Source organism: Gallus gallus, chromosome 7 (assembly GCF_016699485.2).
Source record: "Gallus gallus isolate bGalGal1 chromosome 7, bGalGal1.mat.broiler.GRCg7b, whole genome shotgun sequence".
Taxonomy (NCBI): Eukaryota; Metazoa; Chordata; class Aves; order Galliformes; family Phasianidae; genus Gallus; species Gallus gallus.
The window spans coordinates 19,624,873-19,647,678 of record NC_052538.1 but is presented as its reverse complement, the minus strand read 5'-3'; the positions used below and the strand labels follow the sequence as shown (position 1 = coordinate 19,647,678).

General features: G+C 35.9%; 1 protein-coding gene across 5 annotated transcripts; it reads right to left on the bottom strand.

The window, feature by feature from the left end:
* Positions 1-458: 458 nt before the first annotated feature.
* On the bottom strand, positions 459-22,785 carry SLC38A11 (solute carrier family 38 member 11). 5 transcript variants are annotated; one of them, XM_040703567.2, is made up of 13 exons: positions 20,952-21,162; positions 19,769-19,886; positions 19,288-19,362; positions 18,712-18,788; positions 18,022-18,156; positions 16,641-16,706; positions 14,476-14,582; positions 13,901-13,980; positions 7,249-7,319; positions 6,721-6,882; positions 4,939-5,051; positions 4,200-4,331; positions 459-1,960 (listed from the first exon to the last, which is right to left on the bottom strand). In XM_040703567.2, the coding sequence occupies exons 4-13, from the start codon at positions 18,758-18,760 to the stop codon at positions 1,715-1,717; spliced, it is 1,161 nt and encodes a 386-aa protein (XP_040559501.1). In that variant the 5' UTR covers positions 18,761-18,788; positions 19,288-19,362; positions 19,769-19,886; positions 20,952-21,162; the 3' UTR covers positions 459-1,714. The 5 variants fall into 5 exon arrangements, with proteins under 5 accessions (XP_040559501.1, XP_004942867.2, XP_040559500.1 ...); XM_004942810.5 differs by lacking the exons at positions 18,712-18,788; positions 20,952-21,162 and adding an exon at positions 22,614-22,785; XM_040703566.2 differs by lacking the exon at positions 18,712-18,788 and having other exon boundaries at positions 20,952-21,176.
* Between the last annotated feature and the right edge of the window lie 21 nt (positions 22,786-22,806).

Here is a 22,806-nt window from a genome sequence, read left to right as displayed (position 1 = left end):
GATTCTCAGAAGGATTACAATTAACACTTTAAACAGGATAACATACTTCAAGCAAAATAAATGTAAAAATAATCAGAAAAACACAAAAGCTCACGAGTCTTCTGATTCTGAAGTCTTCAGCAGCTGTCATGAAGTAATTAGTCATCTCGAATTTCATTTAGTGCAGAAGGAGAATATATTCAGTGACCACTCAGCTAAGACAAGTGAGCTATACTGGCTGCATCTAAACCGGAGAAAAATGTTCTCTGTCAATAGTACGAAGTACCTGGGCAGTTGATGAATTATCACCCTCAAAGCTGACTCTAGGTAGGGAAATTTAAAATGTTTACTCTGAGTTCTCTCAGACAGCTTTACAACTTAGAGGGAAAAAATAAAAACCAAACCTACCCTCCCAAAAACTCAACCTCCTAAATAACATCTCTCCCCACCAAAAAATAGATAACAAACAAACCAACCAACAGTATTTAAAACATTTACTTTAAAAAAAAAGTGCTTTCATAATATGCTAGTCTAGTATTATCACCATCTTGCTTGATCCTTGCTTAAAGATTTATTTAGCAAAAAGATTTAAATGAAATAGCTTTGTCAAGCAGGATAAACAGAAAGCATCACTATTTAGCTGTATAAAAACCTGAGTAACATTATACAACCAGTTGTTGAAGTCTGGTTAGCAAAAGAAATCTCAACAATCCAGATAAATCAAAAGCTGCCAGTGCAAAATACACAGCTTGACTTGATACAAAACATTTTTGGAAGTCCAGCATTTATAGAGAGAATAAGGACAATCCTTCAGATTTTCACCAGTAATAAATTACTCACATTCTATAGGCATGTGTGTATATTTATACCTCACACTAACATTAACAAATCCTTAATGTTAAATGAATTTTGGAGATGACAAACCAGCAAAGTTTAAGAAACCATGACCAAATCTGAGATAGACAGCTATATATTGAAATGAATCATATGCTGGTTGCATATCAATTCTTCAGACCAGTTTCAGAAATAAGTTACAAACAAAAATCAAGATGTGATTGTTACACACCATTTTCTTCTCTACTTTAGAATTTTTACAAAGGATGTTTACCTGAATCTTTAAAATTCACCTATGTAGATTGACTCATGCAAACATCTTTTAATCAGAAGAACATGAATTGTACAAATTATAGTTGGATTCCATCTGCTGCAGTTCAATCAGAATACAAAATCATCTTTGACTGGAGAGCCAGTACAAAGTATGCTTTCAGCTCTAAAGAACACCTACTGTAAAATAAAAGGCAGAATTAATAGATATTTTTCATTTTAACAGCATAAGTTGAATACACGGAGAGAGACCCAGACATACTTTTTCTCAGGATGGCAAAAAACCTCCCTGCTATAGCGTACTAATATACAATTATTATAAAATTAATAAAAATGACAGCAACAAAACATGGGAGATGTTTACATTTCTACACATCATCTAGTTTAAGTTGTATTGGTGACCTAATAACAAAAAAACACAGCCTTTTTGATAGGTTTGTCAGTTATACAAGCACCTCTGAGAGTTTGTTTCAAAAGTTAAGCTTTGTCTGAAACAAGATGGCAGCATAAAAATCAAGGAGGTAAATACAGTTATGTGTGAAAACAAAATCTTTGTTCCAGATATGTTTAAACTGGATCATATGGCTTCCTGGGAGATGCCCCTGATCTAGTGCAGAGATTGGAGCATTACCTATGGGGGAAGTGTACTGTTGTACAAAGAAACATTACTAGCAAAGCAGTAGAACATTTCTTTTCCATGGCTACATTCCTGGGGATGCAAGATAGTCAAAACAAACCCAACTGTCATCACTAGCACACCAACAGCAAGAATCAGGCAGGAGATGAGTTTATCTGAATGGTTCCATCGCTCTTCAGACAGCCTTAGATAACACGCTGTTGGGATGATAAAAACAAGTGGGGTAGCACTCAGAACTCCCTGTATATGGAAAACAATAAGAAAACTCTAATAAGCATGTATATTTAGAACCTGAAGAACAAGAACCTGAATTTGTAAATAGCTGTTGTAGATTGATGCAGAAGTAAAGCTAGAGAATAGAGGCCTTTACCAGTGTTTCTAAATAGAAAACTTTCTTTTCCAATTCACAAATAGCTTGTAAGAGACTAATTGTGCTTTGGTGATACAGAGCAATATTTTATGTTGGAAATACTTTCATTAGATCATTAGATATGATTAGCAGAAGTCTCTAAGCTTCAGAAGGTCCAAACAATAGTTCTTCAATATGGTAACTGACATGAAATATTTAAGACCGTTCCACTTAGAAGTCTAGATCTGCCTTCAAAGAAGTGGAAATAGCATACAGCAGGTCAAAGAATTGTGATAACCTTTTATGACTTGATTTACAGTAACTTCTCTATGAAAGCTAAGCTTCTTTTCAGAGTAAACATCCCTTACTAAGAATTCAGCTTCTCTTTAGTCATTACATGCATAAATGTAGATCAAAAGCAAATGGTCAAATACAACAGTAGAGGCACTGCTGATTAACATATGAGTAACAAGCCAATAAATCATTTTATGCACAAATTTTGAACATCTTCTGTCACAAACTTTAAGAAACTTTTCTGTTTTAACTAAATTACAGTGAGGTGCAATCCAACCTACTGTTGGGATGATGTACACTCTTTTGTACATCTTTATGATAGAACCTGCTAAGAGCGATCAGTACTTGCAAGTATCTTTCATAAAAAAAATTAAGACTCATAAGTATGCAAAGCAATGCAAACAAGCATTAAAAGATGCTAAGTCTGTAGGTGCCCAACTGCTGCACGACTGAATGTTTTCCCTGGAGAACTGACAGCAGGCAAACATGAAGGCTTGTGCTTGGTTTTTAAAGCAGAAAAACAGTGAAAAGGTAAGCAGTCTGAAGTAGCAGTAAGCACCATCTCCAGTGAAGCAGCAGAAAACAGTCCTACTATTAGACAAAAAGTCAGCTGAGAAGACCAGCTCTCCTTCACATGCAAAAAACTTAGTCCATTCACTAATATTAAACGTAGTCCATTCTACTAGCACCAAGACTCCAAACATTCTTTCTAAGCACAACTACATCCCAGAAATACATGCATCTCTAATGTCAACTTGTCTCAAGATATGAGATATAAGCTACCCACTCAAAAGCCTGGCTAACAACTTCTGTTTGAAACTGAATCAAGTTGTTGGCTTGACTGTTCAGTAAATGCTAAGGCCTCTCTGGGTAAACATTTTGCATTGATGCAATATTTACTTTTGAGTAATTACTTTAAAATAATTCAACTTCAAATTGGAATCAAATATTTATTCATGCTGAAAAGACACATTTACTGTTCTCTAATGTAAATTTATTCTTAAATTATATAAAAACTTAATACACATATACCCATATAGAAATAAGATGTGCACACAATTAATAAGGTTCATTTTACCAGGATTCAGATATTTGATCCAAATAGGCATGTATGCATGCACAAATACAGATAATTTTATTGGTATGTATATGCACACACCCATCGATTTCATTCACTTGTGATGTAAAAACAGGAAGAAGATAGAAAAGACGTTACCATGTCATAAGTGAGGACCACTGCTTATTTTCAGATAGATATAATTTGGAAAGGGTTAGTTGAGAAGAAACTCAGAAATTAGTAGGTAATTATGTCAAACAGAAGGCAGTTGGATAGCTTATCTGAATATTCAGACCAGCGGTATAAGATTAGTCCAAGCATGCTCTGCAATATCAGTGCTACAGAATCACTCACTACCTCTCAGTGAGCAGATAAACTGCGCTGTAGATTAGAACAACGTAAACATACTTGAATGCATCAAGTAGCATAACGAATAACCCCCACACAGTTTGGTAAACAAAACAGTTCTCATAAAATCAGATTGTGGCACTCATGTTATGAAATCATTCAGTTTTGCTCCCTGCTAAACCCAGCAGGTAAAAAATCCCAAGTTTCTATGAATTGCTAAGAAAAAAAGCCATCCAACCATTTTAAATTTTCTTCCTAAACATTCTGATTTAATTACATTGAATAATTCACCTTTCTTCTAACATTTTTAACTGAATACTACGTTGAATTGCATAAGATCTTTACCAGAGCTACGGATATCTCAGAACTCTGCTCTATTTTATTTTTTTTAAAGTGATTTATTAAATAGAAGAATATACAGGTTCACTTACATTCAGCTCTAAAACTATTCCAAGGCAGTCATACACTAATGATACACCAGTCGCCACAGCAATGATAATTACTGTCACAACAATATGGAAAACTGCTGAGAGGCTCCCATGGAAAAATATATTGGCAATCACCTGAAACAGAACCATAACTTTAAACTTCGATATTGCTCTTTATTTCAAGAAATAACAAAGTCTTCTAATGTTAAGAAACAAAAAGAATGTATGAGAATATACTGACTGAACCTTGCCTTTGTTGTTTCAAAAAAACATCTGCTTCCAAAAATAACTCATAGCAAATATTAACAAAATTGCAGAACACTTTCCAGTCTGGCTTAGTACATCTTCAGGATTCATTTTCCTCTCATTTGGCTGCTATAGAATAAATCCACTATCTATTGTTTATTGAACAAATGGATTTCCTCAGCAGAAATACCTTAATCAAGCAAAACTGGGAGGCATAATAAATATGCTATTTTTTAGCTATTCAACATAATATCGACAGTAGCATTTATACCAATCTTGGAATCCCATGCAGCCCTTATAGCTATTATCAACATATTGGATAATATAATAAATGTAACATTTTGCCAGAATCTAAACAGTACATGTTTAGTACATGTACTGTAAACAGTAATGCAGAACAAGATACATTGATAATTATTACCACTGACTTCAGCAACAATAGGTGAGAACACTAGTAATATATCCACATCAAAGGGAGAATGTAATAAATGCTTACCTCTCTGGTGACAAAACATTCAAGAGGAAAGGTCAGAATTACAGTAACTCCATAACAAAACCTTCCAAATGTAGCAAGGTTGTCATCTCTACAGTAGTTTTCAAATATATCTCCTAAGGTATAGCAAAACATCAATTAGATTGAAGTCACCTCATTTACTTATTTGTAAATTGAAGAATAAGTTAATAGAATCACTGGAATAATTGAGACTTCCTAATCCCCTTTCCTCTTGCATCAAGAAAAAAATCTTCATCTTAACCAATTAGCAGGTTTTTTTTTTTAAACTTGGAGCAGCATATATCTTATAGAAATATTTTAATATATGCATATCAGAGTGTCATCTGTCATCTTCCCCTTAGTATCAGTTTTGTTTGAAATGCTGGTGTTTACTTTGATAGGAAACAGAAAAAGCTTGCATATGAAAAACATATTTCATTTAAAAATGTAAGTCACAGAACAAGAACAATTATACAAGGAGACCAGGACGTTACCTCTGCATAACTGCACTTCCCTTGCAGTATCTAATCATAGCTGGTAAGCTGCAGTGAAGAATTTCAAGTATTCCAACCCTGAATGCCCATTATATACATATATATATGGATTATTAACCAGTACATCTTTTACATCTAACAACAAAAACATTGCTACAGAATTCAAATCATCATCTTGCTTAGCGGCTACAACAATGGATCTGGAATAACAATCCATGAGACTTAAGAAAAACCACCAGACCACAATTAGACAACATACTGCATCCTTTCTACCTGGTTATCATACTGTTCTACTATTTACTACTTTCAGGATCACAACAGCACTAAAGAAGGAATAAAGTGTGCTTTAGAGAAAAACATCTGAAAGATTTTGACAGGAGATGCAGAAGGCAAGGTAGAGCCCATCAGCAATACAGCCATAAGCTGAGGGATAGTTGCAGTCAGAGCTTTCTTGTTTGAAATGTCAAGCCAGTTTGCACTTACTCTACCTATAGCTGTGTCTAGGACAGTAAATTATTCTGCATAAACAGCACAGGAAGTAGGAAAAAAGGAGAGGTAAACCAGTAACCCCCATCCCACAATTCCTGTTCTCAGCTATACATTGCCTCTCATCACAAAGCTTGGACACCTTCTCCTATGATTTGGTATGGCACTATTAAATACCAGAAGAGTTAACTGCAACATGTATTTTACCTCAAAGAACTAATGCACTGACCAGTATTATGCCTTTTCTTTTGAAAGCACTTCTCCATTTTCTTTTTAACAAAATCATGTCAAATAGCATTATATATTTATTGTTTTATGCATTTATATATTTGTATATACACACAGAGATGATGGAATCACTAGTTATATCAGATGGCTGTTGTAAGGATAGGAAGTGTCCCTAAGTCAGAGCTAGGATGCTATGTTTGCACAGATAGCAGAATGTACAGAAGTGTATACTAGACACCTTATACAAAAGGCAAGACAACAATTTCTTCTTCCTTCTCGCTTTGTTAGAGAACCACATGGCTAAGTTATGGATGTTTAGTCCTCATTTAGACATGGAAGCACTCAAAGGGCATTTTCCACCAGTGAGGCTTCCACTTGGAATCTGACACCTACTAGCATCTATCCAACATCTTTGTATCCGGCCTTGATTGATGGATAACTACAAGAAATAGCTGTCCTAACTATTTAGGTCCATAATGAGTGCAAGTATGCCAAAATCATACAAAGCTGTTAACAACAGGACTTGAAATGTAAGGACTGTAAGGAAGCATGAAGATTGAGGGATTGAGCAGTTTACCTTCAGTGTATCCTGTAAAAGTCATGTATCCACATGCAGCAAATAGTACACTGATAACAACAGCAAGTAAAACAGACATATGTGTGATTCGAGACCAGTTGTTTAATGTGGGTTCTTTCAGAGAGCCATATATTAAAAAGCTGTTATGATGGCAGATGAATGCTGAAATACACATAATAGTTAAAGGAAACATTAATTCATACATATGTACATATGAAATAAATTAATGAAGTGCATACACCAAGGTAAGAGAGACACAGCAGTTTGATACCACTCATTACTGAACACAAACATTAAACCTACAATGAATGGAACTTCTACTTATTTGATGAAAGTTTATAGTCATTTTGAGATGACTCTGATTACATTACCCCAAAACGCCACGGTGTTTCTTTCCCTCTTCCCCATGAGTATCAAAAAAACACCACCCCCAAAATTAAAAACAAAACAACACAAATTCTAGGTTCAAAAAAATCTAAGTCATTTCTTAAAGTTGATCTGAAGACTGAAAATACAAAAATGACTTACCAAAAGACATCACCCCAACAGCTTGTATTGCATTTGATTTTGCAAATATCCATGCATTTTCTGATTTGGGTCTAAAACAGAAATTGTTAGTTGTATTATGTTCTTTTCAACCATCAGTTACTAGAATTTTAAACACCCTGCTATAATATAGAATTCCTATCTGAATTAAGCCACAGTGTACATCAACAATAAGTTGAAACCAAAGAGATGCCTTTCTCAGCTCTTGTTTTGAGGAAAGTATTCTAGGAACTAGTTCCTACAGCCAAAACTGTCAGTCTGTTTCAGCAGCCAGTTATGTAAATAAGTTATTCAAGTCATCATTTATCAAGAAACAGTAAATGAGAAGGTAAATGCTGTTACTAGCTTTACATGAGGTTTTCCTCAACCCAAAACCTCCTCAGACTATTTGAAGGCATTTTATTCTTCTGAATTTACACATGTAATGCATTGTTTCTAGAGACTTATTTGTAGGCCAAAAATCAAGTGAGGCAGTTTGTCTTCATTTATACCTTTTTTCAACTGTTCCTTGTCTTAAAGGAAGTATTCTAGTTCCCAAAGTAATGATAAACTTGAAGAAAATATACAGAGATTTTGATAACCTGGCAAGAATGCATTATCTTCCACATCCATGTCTCTAAGATACGTGCAGTTTTGGACCTTAGAGAAGGACTACAGAAAACACTATAAGCAATCTTTGTTAAAACCCATTTGATATATGAAAAAGTTTCCTGAATAAAGAATCAAAATGAAGAAAAGGGAAACATCCTTTCCCAAACTTGCAGTTTTCTAAAAATATAACTGGAATTCACAAGTTTAGCCTTTTCTTTGTAATATTAAAGCACAGACAAAGCATGAGTACAGAAAAGCTTGCCCTTAAAAAGTGTACTGCTGCTAGCTTTGATTGCTCCATTTTTACTTAGAGGAAAAGCTGTTGCCTCGTGAGGCCTTAACCTGCTACCATCTCCCTAGTGCCCAACGAAGCAGTATGACAATGACATCAGTTCTGTGAAGGTAACATTGGCAGCTTTGCCTCTCTCTCTACCCGATAAACGGACAATTTTGATGCTGTAGCGGATTATGCCATGCTAGGTTTCACTGCTGACAAATTTTTAAACCAAATTAAAGAAAAAAGTTCTGTTGCTGTTAGTTTCTGCTTTGAGAACTCATTATTTCTTAATTACTTAAATAGTCAAGTCTTCCTTTTCCATATTAAAAGCCTGATTTCTAGTATCCAGTGCACATTCAGCTTAGGCTTAAAACAGCTTATAGCCTTTTAAACTATGGATGCTAACATTAAGAAGAAGAGGACCTGAGCACCAATATCAAGCTTGTTTGAGCTTGGATGCTACATACATTTCTGACTAACATGCAGCTTCTGATCTTAACCACCTGTATATGGCCCTCCTAAAATATACTCAGATTCAGCATGTAGATGTAATAAAAACTACAGATTAAATATTGTGCATTTATCTTGTGAAACAGACATTCTGATCAAACATGCTGCTGTGGCTCCTTATATAGAGTAGCAGCCTTTAATCTGATACCAGTGATTTCAAACCACTAGAGATGTCTGTGAATAGTTCATATTCATGATTTTGAATGCCTTCTTCAGGAAAACATTCACATTTGACTCAAGAAACAGTATTAGTATCAAATAAAAAATAGACTACAGAAAATAACATTACAACTACTCAATTCTATCACCACTAGAGGTCAGCTTTGATATCAAATATACAGAATGGAAATCTGTCATATCCTTTGATGATAGAATTTTTGAAAGTCAACTTAGAGCTTTTCTATTCACAATTGCTACTTAGATTATCTAATGTCCAACACAGAAATATTTCTAAAACACGCAGAAAGAACGCACATAGATTAAACACTTCTTTATCAGACAATCACAACAGTTCCACACTTTTCTCTGTGAAAACAGCACATCCTGTGTAACTATATGGCCATATCAAACTCCTACAAATAGGGGTTTAAAAAATGTAATGTAGAAAGTATGTGAATTTTATTCAAAACATTATAAATGAAGTGGCCAAATAATTAAACAGTCAAACAAAATGTATCTGGAGCTAGTATCCCCACTGCACAGTGTTAGCTCATGCACTGGCAATGAACAGATTGAAACACAGCCTGGCTTTGCTGAATGAATGGCAAATCAGGTTAGGAGTACTACTTGGAAGTGGGGAGGGAGGAGTCCAAAAGAACAAATTACTGTTTGTTTAGCAATAAGAGGTAAATTCCTTCCATTTCCAGACCCACAATTTTAACAGTCAGCAAATGCCACGTCACAGCAAGCACACTGTTACAGGTGACACATGCAACACTACACAGCTCAGCATTTTTTTTTTTCTTTTACAGCAAGTTACATACTCCTCCATATATTTTCAAAGCTTGGGAATAGACCTCACACAAGTGTGCTACAAACTAAAAAGTGAAAGAAACACACTGATACTCACAATTTCCAAAAGATTACTGTTAAAGCTTAAGTAATATATTTGCATAACAGAATTTCATCTAATACATGCTTTTAGGTGAAAAATAACTGATTTCACAAAGACTTGAGAGATACGTTATAAAAAGATCCAGTAGTGAGTACCATGGTCTAGAAACAAGCACACTAACCACATACAGACTAAGGAAAGTATACATAAATTGATGTGTACATGTAGGTAGATGGACACATAAGCTGACAAACTATATCAGAATACCAGGTAACACTTTACCTGCTCAACTCTCAATCCTGCCGCTACTTCTAAAGACACTTTTGCTTTGTTTTGACAAGGATCTTTGTTCTGACCCAACCTGATCTACTACACTGTTATTGAAACTATGAGTGAAAGATCTCATCTTCTGCTCTCACAGGAACAGCAATAGCTGTGAACACCCACAGATGATAAAAACTAAACCAGCTTACTTCTCTACTTTTGGCGTATAAAAACCATAAGTTATGCCTGATATGCATTTTTCTCACACCGGAGAAGCAGCAGAACTCAGATGAAACACAAAGAAAGTTAATATTTGTGATGCTAAAGGCACTTAGTGAAAGCTGCGCTATCTATAATATACAGAAGTTATAATGCAACATTAGTACTTGATAGACAATGTAACTGTGATTGTTAAACAACACAGACACGGTAAAGCAATGTATCAGCCCTACATAGAGCTGCTTTAATCTCCATTTTTCCTTAATGAAGAACTAACAGGTCTGTAAATAGAAGCTTGAGTCTTAGTGTTTTGTATTTCACCACAATAAAGTTTATCTTCGTTTACTGTTGGCTTAAATATAAAGAAGAATCAACTTTCTACTTTCCAGTTATTTTTCTGAGCACTTACTGTGATCAGCTGCCAGTTGAGTAATTCTCACATCCTATTTATGTGTAGCAGATGCTCTTCAAGTTTTTTTTTCCTGTATACTTATGTATAACACAAATACTGGCATCATGACATTCTTCCCAAAAGAAGATCAAATTAAAATGATCCATCTTCATAAGATACTTAAAGTATTGCTGTATACAGCAATGAATATTAGCTTCATTTTTGAAACATTGAGTTATTTTTTTTGCAATATTAGGGTATCTGAAAACACAGTGTGAGATAACTCTAATCCACTGACTTTGATCACAGTAGATATTCCCTAGCTACAAGCAGGTGGAAATAGAGCAAAGAATAGGTCATCTAAATGCATTTTTTATCCAGCATCTTAAACTACTGATAATAAGCTCTGGGTGCAGAACATCCGATTTTACTTGCAGGAACATTACGTCCTTCAGACAACAACAATAAAATACCTGATACTAATCGAAAGTAGAAAAAAAGTACCTCAGCTTCATATTTGTCATAATAGGAAATAAATAATTCCTCAACAGAAATACATGTCTCTTCCCCCATAAGAAGTAACAAGGAATGAACACTCATTGCATTCCCAAACTCCCTCCACTCCCAAAGCAGCTAAAACACAAAACAAAATATCAACACTCCAAAGCCTCATAAGTGCTGTTTTCAGCCTACAGTTTCAAACATCAAATCACTGCAAACAATTCTACAATAAACTTCATGAACAGAGTAAAAGAAAGGAAAAACTGCCAGCTCATAGTTCCGCAGAGAAGAGTTTGATATTTATAGTAGATCATCAACTCAAGGCATATTCACATCATGTCACTGTGCAAAACAGAAAACAAACCACATAAACGGGAGCATTACAATCCCCAAAGAACACAGCTGAAAGGGGCCTCGAGACACTTTGGATGTAAGATACATCAAACACTATAGCAGAGGCACCATAGTCTCACTTCTATTTAAAGAGAACTTAAACATAGCAATTTTGAAGAGGTGTAAGAATAAAAAAAAGACAGTACTGGAACTGCGTTGAATTTATAGAAAGAATTACCAAAGGGAAACAAATTACAGCTTATTATAGGAGTTTAAGCATTAGGAAAGGAAGGAATAGTTTTCTCTTTATATTCACTGTGGTTAAGCTGGGAGATAATGAACACGAAATGTAGCAGGAGAAACACTGTTAGGAAAACTTCCTAAGGGAAGGCTAGTTAAGAAATGGAAAATCACGGAGTTGTCAAGAATAAGCTGAACAATATCTGTCAGCAGTAACAGATCTACAGTAAATTCTGTCCTGTTATAACAGCAGAGATTAAATACCCTCTCTTAGCTCTATCAGGACGTGCTATGGTTGGACAAGTTATTTTCCTACATGACAAACTTGGGTGGTATCAATCATTTTTTAACAAACCTCAAACTCCTCTTTTATTGAGAAGGAGTCAAGTAAATGCATTACTTGTTTCACCAGCTGAAATACAAGATTAGACACATTAAAATGTGTAAAGTGTGTTCTTTATTCTCACTATAAAAATGAGAGAGCAAACTGATAACAAAATATTTGAATAGGTCTTTAATAATTCAAGTATACAGTAAGTAATCTGTAACAGACATTGATGGAATGATTATGAGGTAAAAAAGTGACTAACAGTTTATCAATGTGCTAGATGAACTTAGGAAAACAAGAAGAATAAAGGCAAAAAGAAAAGTCACTAAAGAACCTCAAGAATTACTCAAAAACCAACACAACTTATTTTAAGAGACAATAAAGTCATATGTTTCATATATTTCGATGCACCACCACTGTTGAGAAGAAATGTTACCATAGTAACGAGGTCAGGAGTAGCTACTATATATATATATATATAAACTTCTTCCTTTTTCAACAGGGAATTTTGAGATTTGCCTTACAAATACAGTTTTAACACAGTAAGAAATACAAGTCACTTAAGGAAAAATGAGGGCAGGGGGAAGAACACAGGCAGAAATCCCACGCTGTCTCAAGTTCTTCATTTCTATGGATGATGCTACCTCTGTGGTACAACTTTATAAACTACTATTTTAGTTATCTTAGAATCACAGAATGGTCTGAATTGAAAAGGACCTCAATGGTCATCTAGTTTCAACCTCCCTGCTATGTGCAGGGTAACCAACCACTAGACCAGGCAGCCCAGAGCCACATCAAGCCCAGCCTTGAATGCCTCCAGAGATGGGGCATCCACAACCTCCTTGGGCAACCTGTTCCAGTGCATCACCACCCTCCGTGTTAAAAACTTCCTAATATCTAAACTAAACCTCCCATTTCAATTTAAAACAAGTTTTAAACTTGTCCTATCACTATCAACCCATGTAAATGGTCATACCTCCTCCAGTTTATATGCTCCCTTCAAATATTGGAAGGCCACAATGAGGTCTCCCCAGAGCCTTTTCTGGCCAGCATTAAAACACAGGTATCCTACAATTAGCTCTTGTGCGTTTGTCTGATTGCTGAGATAAATTTGTGTGCCAATGCTTAAATAATCACAGTGGAAGAATGGACTCCTTATAGAAACATTAAAAACACTATATGAATCTATTCCAATAAACAAAAAAGCACATTCAGAAATTGTCATCTTTATTACCATACCTTCACATTCAAAGGATATGGAACAAGGGATAAAACAGACCTTCTAGGCCAATAGTGGAAGTTATTAGATTAGTAACACTTTTTTACGCTATAATTATAGAAATATTGCCACAGCACACAATCACGTGTACTTGTGTAGAACATTCTAATATCCAACACTAAATGCTACTTATAGAGCATGAGTGCTGGAAAACAGTCTTGCCTGCTCATATGTTTTCTCAAACAACAGGAAGTTTTGTTATTGTGTTGTTCTCTTATTTTTCTTATTTGTATTTAATTTTTGTTATGAAATCATTAACGTTAACAAAAAAGAGCAATACTGCTAAGATACTACCTACTTTGGATTACTGATATTGGCCATCTGCCAGCAACAGAAATTGACAAATTCTCAAATGACAGGCAATCTCACTCAATATTACAGGGCTCACCTACAGTTTTCAATTCATCTGTACCAGGTTTTTTTTTTTTGAGACTTTGTAACTCTACATGTATGCAACGGAAGGAAAGAAAAAATGGATTCAAATTTTAGTAGTTCATTTTTTATTATTATTGGTAGAGATTTACTTCTTCAAATACATGTTCCTACCAAAACCACCACATTCAAAACTATATAGACATAAGATAAGAACAATGCAACTGATTATATATCTCAAAAATTCACTTTCTAGCAAGGGTAAGAATACTTACACCTGTGGACCAAGTGTTACTGTCCTCACCATCACAATAAACAGGATGACAACAGTTAAAAGCAGAGAAACAAGCGATACCTATAGAAGAAAACACACAAATTCAGTCAGTAAACTGCTGAAAAGCTCTCTTCTAAGCAGCACATTTTTTTAAAGACTTATTAACCAACAACTACATTTCTAAATATCACATATCAAATATTTATAATCATGTAGCTTGTCCTACACCATCGTCTTTTCATTTGTTATTCTCCTTACATAAGTGGCAAATTGCAAATATTTGTCATCAGTGGTGCTCATTATTTCAATATCTGACTTGCAACACATACTGCTCTAAAACAAATAATAATAAAATATCCATTTCTACTAACAGTAGACTGAAAAAAAACTAGCTATTCATGTTAGAGACCAAAGTTTTGTTTATTCTTCTCTAAGTTGTCTGATATTTCCTGGGACAGAAGGTGGGCTGAACTTCAAAAATATTTAATATACTCTAGCTGTATACAATTCAATTCAAACACCTTGAGTTACGCATGACTGGTGCTTATTTTCTAATGGCATATAAAAAAAGTTTACCTTTCCCAATCTTGCTATGTCACGATATAAAGATAAAGGCAAGGTAAAGATGATGGTGGTAAAAAGAATTATGAAGCGACGATCAGTAAGCACATTTTCTGATCCAACTGAAACAAAGAAGCAAGTAAGTTACTTCTCTAAGAGACTGACATGAGAATAGATTAGACTTCTGAGTGCAACTAACAACTACAAACTTTGACGCCAATCACATTTTTATCCCCTTTATTCAAGATGAATAACAGTGAAATAAAGTCTAGGTATTAACAGGGAAGTCATACAAAGCACATGCACAATCAGTATATTTCTGTAAATTTAAACAACAGTTCATCCTATATTCTAGTGTAATGCTATAATCAGATAATAACAACAAGGTGGCAAAGTCCTTGGCTATAACAAATGAGAACAAGACCAAACGCAGCAGCCATGGATACAGAAGTGAAGGAAAAGAGCTGCTTACCTTCAGGAGGCCTCAAGAAGGCAGGGATCCCTAGCAAGATACCCTTACCTCCACTGCCAACCCTTAAATGGACTGGGAAGCAGTGGATCCCGGCTCCACCCCTTCCAGTTGCTGAGGGGTACTGCATGCACCTGAGCTCCCTTGGGTTGGCCCTGACTTCCTAGGAGGTGCTCAATCACTGTTTCAAGCTATAACTTTACATTTCCACTACAGCTATGCACATATCAAACTCTGGAATTGTGGCATTTGTACATACAGATTACTACTAATCCCTTCCATTATAACTGGATCAGTGCTGGCAGACTGCAAGTAAAACTAACATTTCTTTCTGCCATTTACTGCTCAGGATTTTTTGGCAGTGCTGAGATCAACTGTTGTGCTGCAGAAGAGGAGCAAGTTCTCAAAAAAGGACCCTAAAATAAGCTCATTTAGGAAGGAAGTTCATTTGAGAATCTGTTTTCTTGAAGTCACCTGTTCTCCACTTGAAAAGCATCCTACCAGCCAGGTGAAAAGACACGTTTTTTTCATTAAAAAAAGTCACGTTGTATATGAATCACTAGATAGACACGTTCATCATCAAGCTGAACAAAGCACAGCAGTTAAAACTATATTCCACACCTTACAGGCTTTACCTACTTAATATTATAGTCTTCCTAGGAAAATCAAACAGTTCATATGAACACTAATTTCTACTTCACTGCATACATGTTCTTTTTAGTTTAATTTGCCAGTAAATATATCTGAACTTAGTTGGCTTTCTGCAGAAAAAGATAAATGCCTACAAATTGCTCCGTCAATTTCACTCTGAAAACTTATAACCACAGAAGGATAAGAAGCGTGTGAATTAAGACCCCAAAATGTTTTTACACAGGCTATCTGTAACATTTGGACAGATGAATACAATGGCAAAGTCATTACAACAGAGGTGTGATGACAGAAGGACCGACATGACAGAAATGTGCTATAAGGAAAGAGAAGAGCATTCACCTGTAGCAAAAGATTCTAGGTTTGCAGTAGAAAGCTTCACCAAGGAGGAATCTCTAGAAAGAGCTCCTTTCCCAGTGGCAGTCAGCCCTTAAATGAGATCTAAGAGAGGTGCAGCCAGGCTCCACCTCTTCTGATTGCACAGATGAATTGCTTTCACCTGTGCTCCCAGGGCTGACCCGGTCTTTTCCACAGGTGCTCAATCAGTGGTTCAGGCCGTGACTCAACAGTTATCATACACTATCCAAGAGACCATCTGCAGTTACATGTGTAGTTTATGACCAACCATACAGGCATGCTTAAATACGCATTAAATCCATTATATTATATGCACGTCATTCAGAATTATTCAGTAAATGCAGTATTAGTATTTAAATATTTATTATAGCAAATATTCAAAAATATGACAAAATATGCTCTTGTTATCACATCACTGTGGAAGACTATTTGCTTAATATCTCATTAAATAATGTGGCCTCTTTACTAACACCAAGGCCAATGACAACCAAGGATTAGGATTTATAATTTTGCAATTTTTAAAAAAATAACACTTGCACAAACAGGCTTCAAGTTCATAACTTGACTGACATTTAAGAATAATTCAGACACAAAGTAACAGAAGATTACTTCTTCAGTTTGCCACAGTGTGATAAGGCCTAAATAAGTACGCTACATTCCTACCTAATAATTTTTTCCCATTCTGAAATTTTAAAATGCATCTTACCTCCAGGAATTCTCAGGAACACTTTAGTTAAAGTGTCTCCAGTTATTATGTTGTAACTAATCATAGCTTAAAGAAAATTAAAAAAAATTGTTAGTACAAATCAAATATAGATTATTTGATAAACCTTTAAATAGGTGTATTGTGTGGACTTGAGGGTGGCATGCCACAGTCCCCCTTGTATGAATTCTAGCTAACACCCAATTTTAAGATTCAGGCTGAGGACAAAAAAAAAAAAAAAAACTAACTAACAATTGCCTTTATTTCAAGCAGGTACAACCTAGAAAGAATCTAATCTGATAAGCAAGGCCACTGTGCTATTACCATATAAACTTAATACAGAAGGGAGGAAAAAAAAGGCTTTAAAATTGCTTTGTTCATTTCCAACTTCAATTCTTTGTCAGTTGATTTACAAGCTTCTGTTTCAATTTAGTAATGTTTCTATATTAATATAATAAATCAGTCCTGCAATTAAGTGCACAGGGTTTCCTAGTTCACGTCAAAAGCTTGTGAGACCTTTCAGCCTGAAGAAACAAGGACAGATGAAGATAACAAATACGGACTTCCATTACTTTCTCCCATGAATAAGAACTGTGATTGTAACGTATTCTGCGCTGAAAGTACACACATATACATATGCACATATACTGATGTGGATAATGACCTTAACTAACATATAAACACTCACTGTTGTGAAATGGTAAGTTATTAACCCTCTGTATGTAAATAAATTCAAGCACATTTCAAAACTAGTTTCATGGTGAGGACTGAGGCCTTTACAATTATTTCCCATATACTCTGTGATGTAATAATTTCACTCTTATAATCAACCATAATGGATCAGTATTTTCAGATGTAATTCACTATTTCAGTTTAAGGGATGAACCTTGATAGAATAATTAATAGGTACATGCAACCTTGTTGCCTGCAGAAACTTCAACCTGACTCCCTTAAATATCTCAGCTACCTAAAATGACTTCAGAATAATCATTCCTAAAGGACTAATTTTGCTCTGGGACTCTTCAGTAACCAAATTCAGTCTCTTAGTATCTCGAATCACCACCTTGCGCAGTTCTACGTGCAGTGCGCTGTTATTCCAGAAGCCTCCTCTTTGCTATTCTCATAGCTACTTTTGTCGTTGATTTTTAACTGTGTGAATTTTTGTATTATCACATTTCAATTCATTTTTATTATTCTGATTCTCAGATTCAGTGAATTCTTCCTCAGACATTCTTCAGCATTCAACAATTGTTTATTTATTAAGGAAATAGGTGCATATCGTATACTTTTTAGAGTTCTTGAAATTTATCAAGTGAAAGAATAAGATGATGTGAAAAAACCTTACTATTTATAAAGCTCAGATATTCATATTTTGTCATCTTACCAATAAATGGATATAAAAACTGAAGAGTTGAAAGTATTAGATAACCTAAAAAGCCATATGTTTTTCTGACCAGCTCTTGATAGGTGTTGGTACTGGAGAGATTTCCTCCTTTGATCAGTAATATAATGGAATAATCTGTTAAAATATAAAATTTCTGTTAAAGGCTAGCAATTAATTAATGAAATGCTAACAACTAGCAGTTAGTTACTACTCTTTTTCACTCCTTAAAAAAAGGTCTGTAAAAATGAAGAACAGCAGCATTGGAAGACCAGGGAGGAGAATGGTAAGGGAAGTCACAGTAAGAGAGCAGAAACCTCATCATTTTTGTAGATAACCAATATGGATAAATGGAAAGAACTGTCATAAGCACCAAAAACGTAGGATTTAATAAACAAAGGAAAAGATTACTAACTGGATGAAACATTTTATTATATTTGGGTAGGGTAAAACATGACCAATGCCTGTGTCAAATGATTTATCTTGAAAACCAGAGACTGAGCCACTCTTGCATGAATAAGCAATGTGCCTTGACAGAGAGCTTATGTCATAGGTGGAATGCTCCAAGACAGAACCTCATCTTTGTATGAAGAACAGTATGGAATGTGCTGTTCTTGCATGCTACGCTTTAGTAATTGTTTGAGTACCATGTAATTTTTCAGTCCAGATTAGTTATAGCACACAATTTACTACCTTGGATAGATGTCTTGACAAATAGGGCTAGATCTCGTTTATTCTTCATCTGGCTTTCGCTTAGCTTGTAATCTGTGCTGCAATAGGAACAGCTCCTTTCAGCATCAGTGTTTACTATCTTCTAGGAGTTATAAAGGAGAATTTTTTTTTTTTGAAGGTAAATCCATGATTTTTTTTTAATGAATCATAATCAAAATGTCCAAAATCATAGTTACCCGTAGTACACTTGAGTGATATACAACCCACTCAGTGATCATTGTCTAAATTAGAGTAAAAACAGTAGACTAAAATAGGTGACTATAACACACAAATAAGATCTATTCTTTCAAATGTCACCTTGACCTAGTCTAAGAAATTAGGCTTCACCAAATAAAAGGTACACAAAAAGCAGCTTTATATGCTGTACAGAGTAATTCTCTACTTTTACTAATCGGCTCTAAGGATTAGTGAGGTGAAAATAATTCTCCATTTTTACTAAGTCATAAACACAATTGTTTAAGCTAATGTGAAGTTCAAAATCATCTAAACTTTGCAAAAGAGATTTTCACTTTATAACGAAAACTGCTTTTACAGTACCTGTGATATAGGCAACCCCAAACAGAAGCAGTACTCCTAAAGGAAAACCAGCTTCTTTCATTGAATAGGGCAGTCCTTTAAAAAATACAGGAGATTACAAATATTTATGATGAACAAAATAAAGAAATATTTGGATTAAAAAAAATAAACAAATACACTGCTTTTGATCTCCCAGATTGGACCAGAAAGAATTAATAACTTCAGAAAAGGTTAAGACGAAGGGCTGCCTCTGTCTGAGAAGCAAGCACCTGCCCAACCAGTACTTTCTGGTCATTACAGCAAAAAAGACTGTAGGATATTTATCACAGTCAGACCTGGTCTCAGCTGACAAAATTGGATTTTCATCTAAAAAGAGAATAAAAGTAGAAAAAAAAAATCTTCAGCAGTAACAGCAAAAAGTAAGAAGACAGCACATTAATCAACACTGGATAGTCTTGTGTGCATAAACAGGGCTGAACACACAATAGTGAAGTACACTTACCTATAATACCTGATCCTATAATGGAGTTGATAATGTTAAATCCAGCTGATGCCAGATCACCATTTCCTCCTTTATTCCTGGGCTTACTAACCAGGGCTGTATGGTCATCTGTTTCTATCTGTTTCAGGAAGACAGCAAGAAGATTAAAAATAGGTGATAACATGGATTTTACACATATTTAAAAAGGTTGATTCAAACCAAAAAAAAAAAAAAAAATACTTTCATTGACCCAGATTTGTAGAGGTATTTTGATAATTACATTTCATTTTTTCCAGTGAGAAATCAAAGGGGTGCAAAGCATCTAATTCCTTCATAAGCCTGAGCCATAATCTTCCATAATTAATTTTGTTCCGAAAAAATATAAGTAGAAGAATAAAAATCTATACAAACTTAGAGTTAGGCTGTTAAGGAGCTTTTTAGTCATGTTCCAAAGGCAGAAATACTAATCAAGTATTTTGGAAAATATTTTGGTTAATCATACAGTTCAGTAAAAATAGTCCTCTGAATCAGGGGAATTAAATCAATTCCAAAAGTTACTTGTGAAGTATGTCAACACATTAAGATGCTCTAATTCAAAGTTTTCTCCGGTACTTTCAATATTTCTGTGTCTTTCAGTAGTTTAGTTCACCATGAAAAGTAAATGACATCATAGAATTGGGTAGCCCCAGAAAGTTTCTATGGGAAGATCTGGTACAAAGCAAAATTAAAGGTGCACGTTTGTGGCAGCTCCAGCAACTGAAGTAATTATCTTCAAAAAGGATCTCTGTATGAGTACGTAGTAGTCTTGTACTTAGATCTACACTTTATTGCCAGAGAAAATTTTAGCTTCGCTCTTTAGAATGCCAGTATTTTAAATGAAGTCATGTAATTTGAAAAGGAACATGCATTTAACAAAGAAAATGCCTTTTGATTTTTCTTCAAAAGCAAAACGTGGTACGCTTGCCATGAAAATAAAACCATTATTTTGTGGACACCAGAGCCTGTTTAACATGTATAGCTTCTAGTACGAACTCAACTGCTACTTATTTAATCAAATACTTTAATCCATAAGCAGTATCAACATTAGAATAGTAATGCTGTCTCAGATTAAAGGCCAGCATCACTTAGTATCTCATTTCTAGCAGTAGCCAATAGAAGGTACATTAGAAGATTACCTTGTCCTAGCTTTCAACAATTTGCATACCTTGGTACGTCTTGGCTTGTTCTTGTTGTGTTATTTCCTTAACGGATTACTACTTAACTGTACCCTTTAAAGAAGCTCTGCATGTTTTTTAGCCTCTACAATATCCTGTGGCAAAAAGTTCCACATCTTAGTTATGCATTGCATGAAAAGACAGGAACGCTTCTTTTTTGGTGAATCTGCCATTAAACATTCCTGATGGCTTCTCCAACAAACCTGCATCACCAGAGAGAAAGCAACCATCATTTCCCATTTATTCCCTCCATATCACACCTAGTTTTACAGGTGTAGCGGAAATGCTGTGTCATGGCCTGAAACAGTGATTGAGCACCTGGTGGGAAGGCAGGGCCAACCCAGGGAGCTCAGGTGCATGCAATGTACCTGAGTGGATGTAAGGGGTGGAGCCAGGATCCACCCCTTCCCAGTCCTCATTTAAGGGTTGACAGGGGAGGGGGAGGTAAGAGTATCTTGTTAGGGATACCTGCCTACTTGAAGCCTCCTGAAGGTAAGCAGGTTTTCTTCTTTTGTGTCTATGGCTGCTGTATTTGGGCTTGTTCTCGTTTGTTGTAGCTTAGAATTGTGTCATACTGTTATTATCACTATACTTTCTATTACATTTACAGCATCATAAAAGGTAGCAGTTTTCCTCTGTGGAGTTTGTTCTAGACTTATGAGTGGTACATGTTATTTCATTACTGATACATACATACAGCATGAGTGTTCTCTCTTTGAGTGTTATTAACTTTTGCTACCTACAGTGTAGCTCATAGGGAATTCTACTAAATGAGAACAGCCTACTTCTCTGTTTTGAGTAATTACTAGAACAAGAACATGGTACTTTCACTACAGCTCAAAAACTTCATAGTCCTTAGAGCCAATTGCTATAGCAATGGGCTCTTGGAGCAGCTCTTAGGAACTGTGAGACCAGCTGTGTGCCACCAAACAGCTGGGCTCACCCACAGTCATACTGATAGAATCAAAGAATTGTTAAGGGCAGAAAAGATCACTAGGACTATCTCATCCAACTTATCCCCACTGTGCCCACTAACCACATCCCTTAGTGCCACATCTCTATGGTTCCAGAACATCTCCAGGGACAGTGACTCCACCATCCTCCTAGGCAGTCTGTCAGAGTGTTACAACTCTTTCTGAGAATAACTTTTTCCTAATATCCAACTTTAACCTCCCCTGGTGTAACTTAAGGCTCTCCTCTCTTCCTATTGCTCTTACATGGAAGAAGAGGCTGACCCCACCTTGCCACAACCTCCTTTCAGGGAGTTGTAGAAATGGATAAGGTCTTCCTGAGCCTGTTCACCTAACAGAACAATCCCAGCATACATTGATTACAACAGACCCACCAGGACCTAGAGTACCTGAGTTCTGGCATCCAAGTGAGAGCCAATTTTGGCTGTGTCAAGCAGCCGTGGTTCCCCAGGTTATATTTAGATATTATATGGACTCACCAGCTTACTTTTTTCTTATTCTGCTGGGTACCTACGGCTCAATTTTTTTTCACTGAGTTAAGGAGAAACTTCAAGATAACAAAAGCTACGGCTGCTGCTGGCCCCACAAAGCCCGACGAGAGTCCACACCGCAGCAAAAAGCAAAGCTCCTCGAGCTTCGGCAGCCCCCCTAGAAGAAGCAGCTGAACGCTGCCGATCTCACCTGCGGGGCCCCGGCCGGTGGCTGCTCGGTCCTGCCGCGCTCCATGGCCGCGTGCCGCTCTCCTCGCGCCTCCTCGCGCCCGCGGACCCCAGAGGAGGAAGCACAGAAGCGCGGGGCGACTCTCGCGCTCCTCCCGGAGCAGCCCCCAGATGGGCAGCGCGGGCTCCCCTCTGGCGGGCGGAGGCACGGCAGC

What these genes read in the sequence shown, in the direction of transcription:
- SLC38A11 (XM_004942810.5), bottom strand. Translation starts at nt 22,658, where the DNA reads ATGGAGCGCGGCAGGACCGAGCAGCCACCGGCCGGGGCCCCGCAG. An exon ending in GTTTTTATATCCATTTATTG is followed by an intron (nt 16,707 to 18,021) that starts GTAAGATGACAA and finishes ATTTTCTTTAAG; the next exon opens with CTATGATTAGTTACAACATA. An exon ending in TGTTGGGGTGATGTCTTTTG is followed by an intron (nt 6,883 to 7,248) that starts GTAAGTCATTTT and finishes TGTGTATTTCAG; the next exon opens with CATTCATCTGCCATCATAAC.